Below are 11336 nucleotides of genomic sequence, written 5' to 3'. Positions count from 1 at the left end.
CCCCCCCCACACACTGTCCTTGGCTGCTTCCTGCAGGCACCTAACCCCCCAGACACCCCCCCACTATCCTCTCGTGGCCCGCAGGTACCTGGCCCGCTCCTCCGCGCTGGCACCTGACCTCCCCAGACATCCTCGGCTGCTCCCTGCTGGCACCTGACACCCCCCCCCCCCCCCGCTGTCCTCAGCTGCTCCCCGCTGGCACCTGACCCCCCAGCCCCTCCCCCATCCTCTCGCATCCCGCAGGTACCTGGCCCGCTGGCACCTGACCCCCCGCCGCCGCCGCCCTTGGCTGCTCCCTGCTGGCACCTGACCCCCCAGGCCCCCCTCCCCTCGCACCTGACCCCCGTCCCCGCCATCCTCGGCTGCTCCCTGCTGGCACTTGATCCCGCCCCCCCCCCGCTGTCCTCGTTCTCTCTGTCTGGGACCCCCATGTGGCTTCAGTGCCCAGGGGCATGTGCTGTGGGGAGCTCTCTGGTGGCCACACCCTGGGCTGCACGGAGGATCCTCAGGTCTCTGCCCTGGGGGAGGTGGCATTAACCTGCGTGTTCCATGGCAGGGGAGATGTCCCCACATGCCAGGCTGTGCAGCAGGCACCTGGGGGGCGGCTCAGGGCCCCCAGCCCGGTGGCCCCCTGGCCACTCACCCCGTCTGGCTCCCAGCAGGGATCATGCGCAGGAACTCGCTGAGTGGCAGCAGTACCGGCTCGCAGGAGCAGCGGCCGAGCAGAGGGGTGACGTTCGCCGGAGACCTCAGCCGAACGGTGAGGGCAGATGCGGGGGGGGGGGGGGGCTGCTGGGGGGCCTCCTGGGCTGTAGCGTCCCATCCCTCCGAACCCCAGGGGTGTCACCTCCTCATGGGCCACGCTCCCTCTGGCACAGGAGGAGTTGTGTTGGAGCGTGCTACGGAGGCACTGCACACCCCACAGTGACAGGGGCCGGGTTCCCCTGGGGGGCTGGGCACGTGGCTCTGAGCCCCCGAGTGTGCGCACGGCTGGTTCCTGCCCATAGGCCCCTCAGGGTGAGTGCCCCCTGCTGGGACCAGCGCCAGCTTAGCCCCCTTCTCTCTCTCTCCGCAGTAACCGGCCTGCCAGCACCGATTTTCATGGACTACCTCAGCCATGCGCCAGCTGCCCTGGAGGGGTGGTGAGAGGCCCTGCTGTGAGCTGACCAGGCAGCACCCTGCCCCACAGGCTCTTCCGGGTGTGGAGACAGCACTGGCAACTCCTGCCCTTGTGTGCCCCTCCCAGCTTTGTCCCTGTGGAGCCGGCCCCATGGTGTCTGCTGCGGGTGCCACCGCCTGGAGCGTGGCCGCCAGAGACTCCTGGCTTTGTCCGACAGCCCCGGGGAGGATCTGCATTGCCCCCCACGGGCCCCTGTGAAGTCTGATGGTGGCAGCACTAGGGTCCCGCCCAGCCTGGTTCACCTGCTCCCCAGCACCTGCTGCAGCTGGACAGGAGCCTGAGTGGGGCAGGGTAACGCCCTACCACCATGGGGAGCCTTGCTTCAGAGCACCCCCTAGTGTCAGCTGAGAAACGCTTCCTGCTTAGCTGGGTCCCAGCCCTTCACTGACCCCACCTCCCCACTCTTCAGACACTCCCAGAAAGCACCAGGGCCACCCTCACCCACAGGGCGAGTGCCAGGGACGCAGGCCCAGGCTGCCTGGGGTGTGGCTGATCTTGCCTCTGCCTGGACTCATGCCCTGGGTGGAGAGCACTTCACCCCGACACCCTGAGCTAGGCCCCTGGGGTCATGTTTGCTGAAGGCAGGGCGTGGGTTATAGGAAATGCACGTGCAGACCCTGTCCCTCCCCTTTATGGCAACTCACCTCTGTGCTTTACTCCTCGCCAGGAGCCGCCAGCCCCATTGCAGTGAGGGGGGTGCTGCCCCTTGCGCAGGGGCTGAGTTCTCAGTGCCTCTTTGCCCCAGAACCATAAACCAGCAGCATCGGGCCAAGTGCTTTTACACCCTCGTGCCAAGCCATTCTCCTGGGCAACAGGCAGCAGGCTTGTACTTACTGGGCCTTGGAGCTCGGCTTCTGCTCTGGCCCCATAGCGTCAGCGAGAAGCGCTGCCCTTGCCCTGCCTCGCCATAGGACAGACTGACCTTGTCGTAAAAGGCTTTTTAGAGACTCTGTACAGTGGTTGTGAATAAAACAGATCAAATGGGGATGGCTGACTGCACAGTGCCGGTGGGGTGTGATTACAGCAGCTGGAGCATCTTGTAACCAAATTGATTCTTCCTGTAGGACAGATGCGGGTGGGAGGCTTTACTTGTAAACGGTTTGAGGAGAAACCCTGCTGTGTCCATGGCAGGGTGGGTGTGGGAAGGTGGCCACTAGGTAATACACCTGCTCTCCCCTCTCCTCCTGTGAATTCAGGACTTAATCCAATGAGCTGGAAAATCTCATTCCCCCGCACCCAACACTCTTTAGCCTCTTAGGTAAATGTGTGCTTCATGGAACAGTCCCTGAGGCACTGAGCTGGCCGCCTGCCACCAGCTGCCTTAATAATCTACTTGGAAGCACAATTTCTAGAGGCATTTATTGGAATATGACAAAGGCAAAGATAACTGCAGGTGCTGGAGCTCTGCCCTTTGCAGGGGCAAAGGAAGGAGGGTTTCCCATGCAGGCTGGGCCAGGGGCATTAAGAGCCACCCTTTCTGGGGGAGTCCTTCCTGGGAGTGAGGGGGGGGGGCGGTTTGTGCAGCACGTCACCTTTGTATCTAATTCAGTGGGTCGTGGAGGCAGTATACAGGCACCTTCCCCACATCACTTGCAGGGTTTTTCCTCTCCCTGGAGTATCTGAGCAGGCGCACAGGCATCATTAGCCAAAGGTCACGCAAGCAGCTCACCACAAAGTTGGTTTTATTCATATCCTCAAAGTTGCATCACCTTTTAAAAAATGAGTCACTGACGTCCAGGTCTAGTGCCCACCCCCCAAAGGCCCAGTAAGGTCAATGCCTCAAACACCCTGACCCGTGGAAATGAGGGCAGCCCAGGGACCATGGCTTGGGCAATCCAGTGCTTCCCCCCCCCAGGGCTGGGTGCTGGCTACTGTGGTGCAATGCAGATTAGCCATTCGATGCTGTAGATTGAAGGGAGAGAGCATTGCTCAGCCAGAGGTGAAGCACAACTCACGCCAGGGAGCTCTGCAGCCATGTACTAGCTTAGAAAGGCTGAGCAAGTCCTGTACCTGCAGGACTCAAATCTCTCTCCCCTGAGGCCAAGGAGGCACATTTCCATGTATCAGCCTCTCCCAGGGCTCTACTTTTCCCCCCCACACCAGGGCATGTGCTGAGGTCAGTGGATAACTGGGCTCATCACAGCCTGGGGCAGAATCACTCCCTGCTGCATCCTCCTCTTCCTGCAGGTGGTAAACACGCTGGGTGGCACCCCCAGGCCAGGTACCGCCCCTGGCTTCCTCTCAGCACCAGGAAACAAAGAATTCATGATGCAGCCCCAAGGCAGCCGTGTTCAGCCCAAGAAACACTGGCACCACGTCTGCAGCCAACAAACTTGGTCCTAGACACTATTCTACCACCTTTCCCCATTTGCTCTTAAATAGCTACAAACCACCCCAGGGGCTGCTAGGACAGACCTGGCAGACAGCATTTAAGCTTCCCCCATGTGTATTTTCACCAACAAGAAGATATTACAGGGATGTTGCACTTACCCCAACTTATCCTTCCGCCCCCCAGCAGGCCCCACTTGGGAGGCCCAGGGCTGGCATTTCACACACCCACTCTGGTGAATCATTTAGACAGGTTTATTGAGGCCCTGGCCCACCTGCTGCAGGGGGTGAAGAGCAGATGAGCATGTCAGGAAACAAACCTGGTGCTGTTGCACCACAGTCTGCAACTGCAGCCAGAAGGTTTAACTGGAGTTAACAGGCGCCTGGTCCCCACTGGGGAGAGGGGACCCCCGCCCCTTCCATCGAGGGGGACTCAGCCCCCCACAGGGAGTGCCTGGCATGTCAAAGGCAGATGCAACCCAAGAGGAGTCGGGCTGCTGAGGGTCCCTGGCACAGGCCTCAGTTCCAGCTGGATCCATCCCAAGTGGGGAGCAGCCCCAGCCTGCTCAGGGGCTCAGTTCACTGGGGTCTTAGCAGCCTCGACCTCCTGCTCCAGCTCGTCCAGGAATCGCTCCTGGGAGATCCTGTAGAAGGTGTAACCATCTGGGACGGGGCGGCTCAGGAAAACATGGGGGGGGGAAATCAGAGACCCCCCCCCCCCAGTGGCCCTTCCCTGCTCCCCCCAAGAATCCCTCCAGCCCCCCCTCCTCAGGGGGGCCTCTCCTCCCACCCCCCACTCCTCCTCCAGGGGGGCACGCTCGTCCCACCCCTCCTCCTCCGGGGGGAGTTGGGGACACGGTCTTCCCCCCCCCCCCCCCCCTCCCCCCCCCCCGGGCGCCGGGGGGCCCCCCCCCCCCGCCCCGCGGCCCGGCCGGATACAGATGCCCAGCACCACCGCGCCGATGCCCAGCCCCGTCAGCAGGTTGCGGCCCCGGAGCCGCCGCTGCAGGGCCCGCTGGCGCAGCGCCTCCTCCGCGCGCTGCGTGACGCGCCGCTGCTCCGCGCTCAGCTCCGGCTCCCGCGCCGGGTCAATCCGCTTCGCGAACGCGGCCCCCGAGCCCCGGCCCGGCTCCCGCGGCGCCGCCATCTTCCCCGCGGAGCCGCGCCCACCGCCCGCGTGACTGACGGGCCGGCGCGCGGAGGCTGCCGTCATATCCGCTTCGGGCAAACGCGCGACCCCAGCAGCGTCGGCGTGACTCCGCCTACGTGACGCGCGTGACGCCATGTTCGATGAGGGCAAAGTACCCATCCGCGAGAGCGGTGGAAGTTCTGATTCTGGCCAATCACCGCTAGGGGACCAGGTGCTCCCGCCCGATTGGTTACGCGGGCCACGTGACACTGAGCGTCCATCGAGCGTCTCTTGCGATTGGTGGTCAGTGACTTCACGTGATCCGGAGAGCTTTTAGGCGGGAAGAAGTGCCTAACTGAGGCGTCTCGAGCGAGTGGGAGAATGCCACGTGACCAGATGGCAACGGGCTATGGCGTCGTGTGATTGGCTGAGAGACGGCATGTGAGATGAGGTGATGAGGAGGGAAAAAATATCCCAGAGCAACCGAGGCCTCCAGCTCCCACCATCGGTCTGGGGGGGGCCTCGACCCCCCCCGGGCTGGGACCCCCTGAAACCTCCCTTCCAACCCCCCCAGGCCCTGCCCAGGCTCAGACTCGGGACAGCAGGTTCCCCAACTCGCCCCTTGACTCTGCTCTGGGGGAACGCCCCGGCTGCAGCAGCGCCCGCGTGTGGCCCCCACGCTGACGGGGGGGGGGGGGGGTGGCACGGGTAGCCAGCAGTGAGCCGCCAGCTTCCTCATGGGGGACAGGCAACCCTGCCTCCGCTACGGACCCACGCCCCCTTGGCGGGCGCTAGCGGGGTAACCAGCGAGTTCGTTTTATCGTCCGCTCATCAGCGACGCCCCAAACGGTGGTCGCGTGTTCCATAAAGCCCCGTGGGGTGTGGGTCACGCGTGGTACCGGAGGGCAGCTGGTGGCCCTGCCCTGGGGCTGGAATGTAGCTAACAACTGTCGAGGGAGCACCAGGGCCGACTGAAATCCCGTTCTCCCGCCTGTGCCTGCGATGGCCCCTGCAGCACTGACACAAGTGAACACTTGTACAAGCGTCCGTGTTACCTGTTACTAACGCCAGCATGATTCCGAACCCACGCAGGGAGCACATCCAGAGTACGGAGGTGTCATTTTTCCATAGCAAAGTTTCGGATTGTACTTGTTCCGTGCACTACCTGGTGCCCTCTCTGATAATTACTGTAGTGGGTACAGCTGCAGCGCTATACAAATAACACTGTTATTATTTTATTGTTTGAGAACTGGTCAGAAGTGCTGAGATGAGCTCAGAGGCACAGGCAGTGTCCAGGTTTCGCACCCCGGAGCCAGTCTTTGGAGTTGTTGCTCCCGAGATCATTGAAGATACTTTAATTTGTTTAGCTACAGAAAATGAACAATATCTGAATGAGCTGTCGGATCAAGCAGGATGCTTCAAAGAGACCCAGATAGTGGGTGAGAGATGCAGATCTTTGTCAGCCTGTGTATGTTTGTGTGTCTGTGTCCATATGCCATGAATGCCTGATGTGTGCATTTGTGTGCACCTTGTGGCACCATAGAGACTAACAAAGCTTATGCCCAAATAAATTTGTTAGTCCCTAAGGTGCCACAAGGACTCCTCGTTGTTTATCCTCTGAATAAACTCCCATTAGTGGCCTCTCTACAAAGGGTGACTCCGTTTTCATGTCTGATTCCTTATCGTCTCGCTTAGTTACTTTTATTTTTTGATAAAGTGTGTCCATCTTATCCATCAGTTCCAGTTATGATTAATTGCACTTTTTTGCAGAATTTGTATTTCTTCTGTGTGAAAAATGGTTCCTGGACCAATCTGCACGATATCAAGCAGTTGAAATATTTGAAAGGTAACTTCCCAAGCAAAGACAACATGCAATTCTTATATCTGTAGTACAGTTATATTGTATGTATTCTGCACTGCTCAGGCAGAAGATATGGAGTATCTTTATAGCTGCAGCTTTGTCTTTCCTGTCATTTAATTACAAGTATAATTGGTATGTATATTGAGAGTAAAGTATTCTGAATACAAGTTAGAAGGTACTTTTCTTTTTGTTAGCAAAAGGCATCTTTTTGGAGATCCGATCTTTTACATAAGAATGTATGCTGGGCAAGCCCAGTGGTCCATCTAGCCCAATACCCTGTCTCTGACAGTGGCCAGTGCCAGATGGTTCAGAGGGAATGAACAGAACAGGGCAATTTTGAGTGATCCATCCCCTGTCATCCAGTCCCAGCTTCTGGCAGTTGGAGGTTTAGGGACACCCAGAGCATGGGGTTGTGTCCCTGACGATCTTGGCAAATGATGGACCTATCCTCTATGAACTTACAGATCCTTTTTTGAACCCAGTTATAGTTTTGGCCTTCACAGCATTCTCTGGCAACGAGTTCCACAGGTTGACTGTGCATTATGTGAAGAAGTACTTCCTTTTGTTTGTTTTAAATTAATAGGCAACAGGTTTAATCAGGTGACCCTGGTTCTTGTGTTATGTGAAGGGGTAAATAGCACTTCCCTATTCACTTTCTCCACAACATTCATGATTTTTATAGACCTCTGTTGTATCTGTACTCTTCTCTTTTCTAAGCTGAACAGACGCAGTCTTTTTAATCTCTCCTTGTATGGAAGCTATTCTATACCACTAATTCTTTTTGTTGCCCTTTTCTGTTCCATTTCCAATTCTAATATAGCTTCTTTGAGATGAGGTGACCAGAACTGCATGCAATATTCAAGGTGTGGGTATACCATGGATTTATATAGTGCCATTATATTTACTGTCTTATTATCTATCCTTTTCCTAATGATTCCTAACATAGTTAGCTTTTTTTTTCTTGCAGGTTTATGATTAAGCATGTAGAAGAGAGCTATAACGCTAACAAAAAGCCAAGGACAAACAATGAACAAGGAGAGGGCAACATCTGGGGCACTTTGAAAGCACAGATGTGTGACACATTTGTGCTGCGGCTTGTCTCTTGCATTCAGCTTGCAAGCAAACTTTCTTTTCACTACAATGTGAGCAAACTAACCACTTTCTTACACCAGATTTGTAGTACTACAGTATATTCTTTCTTACTTAGATTTTGGTTTTATCTCAACTCCGCACCAAAGGAGTTACTGTTTCAAAGGACAGCAGTGACTATGTAATCCAGGATAATTTGGGCATGGGAGATCTAGACCCTCTTGCACTCAGGCACAGTATCTGTTATGCCTCTGGAAATCGTACACTGCACCTTCACAATGAAAGACGTTAACATAATTTTATTATTTAGAGTAACCATGACCTGTACCATTTGGTTGTTAAGCATACCACAATATCAAAACCCAGGATTGTTTTGGAGGGAGTCGCCAGATGATGCCGTTACATAGTTTTACAAGTCAATTTTCTTAGTGTGTGATGCCCTATTCAGTTTGAAGAAATGCTGTGTTGTTGTTAGTATTGTGATGTATTTTATTTTTGAGGAAAATATTGAAAGCAAGAGAGTTTTCTCTCTGCCTTAATCTCTCTAATTGGAGTTGACCCTTGGGACAAATATACTTCCTGGGAAGTGGGCAATAGTGTTAGGGCTGATATTGCAGGGGGAGGGCTTTGCCTTTCTGCCATGTGTGACCACTTCTGTTCCAAGATATGTGTATATTGTGTAAATAAAAAAAGTTATACTGATCAAATACCCAAACTCAGCATCCCTGCTTTCTGCTCCAATGGGGCACAGCCCTGTAAAACCCCAATATGTGCTACTACCTGGCAAAGGGTAATAATTTCAGCTTGCATTTTCCATTTTTAGCTTAGAAGGCAAGTTAAACAAAAATTCTATTAGTTCTCAGCTCAAAAAGAAACTATTAACAGTATATCATCATGCAGGTGAACTTCTGGGATCTTGAGAGAACACCTCTTACTCACAGCAGCAGTTTTAAAAATAACCCATCACTGTTTTTTCCAGATAATAAACAATAACACAGTTCTGAAATTTCTGCAGTCCTTAGACTATTCATACACAAAACAGAACTTGGTGGAGTCAGAACTTGCCATTCTGAAGGCTCTACGCTTCCAGATCAATGTGCCAACTCCTTTTGCCTATGTTGAGTTGCTTCTGGAGGTGTTAGGTAAGAGTATTAATAATAAGAAGCTGTGTAGAAATTAAAAAAGACTAAATGCAGTTACCACTAGACTCAAACAAACAATCTCAGATTAATGGTTTGTTGTAGAGGTACAATCAAGCATGAAGTGACAGAGAGAAACTCACCCGTGGGGTTATTATTAATGGAAAGCCCAAAGCTTCAAAGTGTTCTCCCTACTCTGGGGTGTTTCCTAGGGTGAGTCCTGGGCCTCATTTTACCTGTCAAATGATAGAAATCTGCACAAGAGCCTTCCACCATTGACTGACACAAGCAAGAAGCTTTACACATCACAGAGCGAGGAGCCTAGCAGTTAGCGTCCAAGAAGAAATGCATCTGGGTAACTGGTCTTTTGGCTGTTTGGCAAGATGTTGTTATAAGACTAATATTTTTATTAAAAGCAGTTATATAAGGCCACAATTTTTCCAACGTGAATTGTGATATTTTTGGGTGTCCTACTTGAGATCCTTTAAAGGGGCCTGATTGATAGAAATTGCTGAGCAAAGTCAGACCCTTTTATGGAGTCTCAAGTTTTGGGTACCTCACCTTAAAGTGGTCACTACTGAAAATCTTAGCCATAAAAAACTCAATACACAAAACTGCCTTGGTCATAATGGCTAATATTTTTCATAATCTAGTTTTATGGATCAGAAAATATATAGCTGACCATGTATAATCTCCACTTTAGGACATAATGGCTGCTTACTTCCTGTGAAACAGTTGCATAAGATGTGCATACACCTACTGGATTTAACTTATCTCATGCGGAACATCATCTATGATACTTTACTGAAGATTTCTATTGAGAATTCAACACCGAGTGAACTCCAGATGTAAGTACCACCTATGTCCCGGGACACATTTGAACTAGTATTGATTTTATGCTCAGAGGGAAGGGAAAAAGCTTGTGAGGGTCACATATTCTTGTGCCTTTACCATCCATCTGTTGCAGTTTCATAGTTGTCTATTTGACATATTATGATACAGCAGATACAGATTAGAAAAAGTGCTTAGTGTACTGAGAAAATACAAGTCACAGTTATTTGCAATACAACTCAACAGACCATTCTTTGTGAACTAAGAATCTGGGACTGAGGTTTCTGGATTTAAGTTGCTAATTCTATGAAATGTCAAGTAGTATACAAAGTGTCCATAGTAAGTAGTATTTGGGACTAATCGGTTCTAAGTAAGACTAACTTAATTTGCCAAGTTTTGATCCCAGCTCTGACAGAGAATGTTTGTCATCCTGGGTGCACTGCATCTTTCTCCATCTGCAGAATAGTGATAAGTCAAAATGCTTCAGCAACTTTGCTGTAGAATAGGCAGACTGAGAGGATCTCTCTTATCTTTAAGAAAATGTAGCCAAACTAAGTAGTGGGAGATTGGACTTTAAGTTGAAGGTATTAGTATCAGCCCGAAGTGGCTTTTAAAAGTGTTAATTTGTACATGTGTTTTGTACATTAAAATGCCACTAAAATTGTTTACCTCCAAATACACACTATCAATACTACAACACTTAGCTATTGAAATACAGAACAGCTTAATTTAAAACTAGATATTACTACTGTTTTAATTATACAGAGCAAAATTTTTGCCAGTAAAGGAAGATTTCATGCTCTTGGCAGTTGGCGTCATCAGCACAAGCGGTTTCATACTAAATCCTGAATACTGGAATCAGGTACTGCTAGACAAGAAACACACAGTGCAGTTCTTAGGCTTACATGAACTAAATTTTTTTTTGCATCTTTTACTGTTTACGGAGTACAGGGAGACAGGTGTGTTGCACTGGGAGTATATTAAAGGTGGAGTCCTTTAATATATTAGTACTGCAGGGCAAGGGGAGGTTGGGAATTTAACATGAGTGTCTCATTACTTTGCAAACCTATTCTGAGAAGCCTGCAGCTTTCTTACTCCTAGAACATGCTGTATCCAAAGGCTTCCATTGGCGGGGAAGAGTAACCCCACAAGGCACCAATCTCCCCCCAACAGCCAGCCTGTGTTTTATAATATAAAAGAGAGGTCCTATTTAAAATTGTCCTCTCACAGCAGAAGCAGTTAGTTGCTTTAAAAAAAAAAAAAAAAATTCCTCCCCTGTAAGGGAGAAAGATTCCACTAACAGGATCCTCAACTGGCTAATTGCAGAGGGCTAGTGTTTTTTTTAATGTATCTGTATTCCCATAGCAGCTAGATAGCACAGTACTGGAGCCATAGGGTGGACTATAATCATGTTTTTGTTTTCCTTTACAAATACTCAAAGATTTAAGATCTAGAACTACTGCTCTGTTGCCCAAAATAAGGAAGATTTTTTTTTAAGGTTGTGGAGCATTTAAACTGCATCACTGGTATTACCACACAAAGCATTTTAGAATTTTCATATGCAATACTGAAGCACAGTGTTGGCACCACTAATCCAAGGAAGAACAAAGGAACTAGATCTTCAGAGAACTATGTTGTATCTCTTACAAAATAAACTTGGCTTTTCCACTGCAACCTTTCCCATGTATCGGTGTCCTCAAAGCCATGCTCCAGCCACTAACCTTTTGTAATAGATGCAGGTGGTTTTGACTTGTAACTCACGTAGGATGGACTTTTGTT

The 11336-nt window shown here is 51.3% G+C and overlaps 3 protein-coding genes across 3 annotated transcripts in view; 2 read left to right on the top strand and 1 right to left on the bottom strand.

Moving 5' to 3' along the window:
* The window catches only part of WNK4 (WNK lysine deficient protein kinase 4), a 22826-nt gene extending 20955 nt beyond the window's left edge, over positions 1-1871 (top strand). The window contains exons 19-20 of the mRNA XM_029912221.1: positions 663-760; positions 1848-1871. Of these exons, the coding sequence (XP_029768081.1) occupies positions 663-760; positions 1848-1871 (122 nt within the window). The remainder of the gene's footprint in view (positions 1-662; positions 761-1847) is intronic.
* A 1874-nt stretch (positions 1872-3745) lies between these two features.
* Positions 3746-4688, bottom strand: LOC113407075 (cytochrome c oxidase assembly factor 3 homolog, mitochondrial). The gene is made up of 2 exons (XM_026654778.1): positions 4448-4688; positions 3746-4171 (listed from the first exon to the last, which is right to left on the bottom strand). Exons 1-2 carry the CDS (start codon positions 4653-4655, stop codon positions 4083-4085), a joined length of 297 nt encoding a protein of 98 aa, XP_026510563.1. The 5' UTR covers positions 4656-4688; the 3' UTR covers positions 3746-4082.
* A 1166-nt stretch (positions 4689-5854) lies between these two features.
* CNTD1 (cyclin N-terminal domain containing 1) lies at positions 5855-11211 on the top strand. The gene is made up of 7 exons (XM_024224361.2): positions 5855-6076; positions 6408-6483; positions 7466-7640; positions 8567-8729; positions 9430-9574; positions 10323-10419; positions 11056-11211. The coding sequence occupies exons 1-7, from the start codon at positions 5905-5907 to the stop codon at positions 11209-11211; spliced, it is 984 nt and encodes a 327-aa protein (XP_024080129.2). The 5' UTR covers positions 5855-5904.
* Positions 11212-11336: the final 125 nt, after the last annotated feature.

The sequence above is a fragment of the Terrapene carolina genome, unplaced genomic scaffold (genome assembly GCF_002925995.2).
Source record: "Terrapene carolina triunguis isolate 2854851 unplaced genomic scaffold, T_m_triunguis-2.0 Scaffold193, whole genome shotgun sequence".
NCBI classification, from domain to species: Eukaryota; Metazoa; Chordata; order Testudines; family Emydidae; genus Terrapene; species Terrapene triunguis.
The sequence above is the reverse complement of the archived record's forward strand: the minus strand, read 5'-3'. Positions and strand labels throughout refer to the sequence as shown.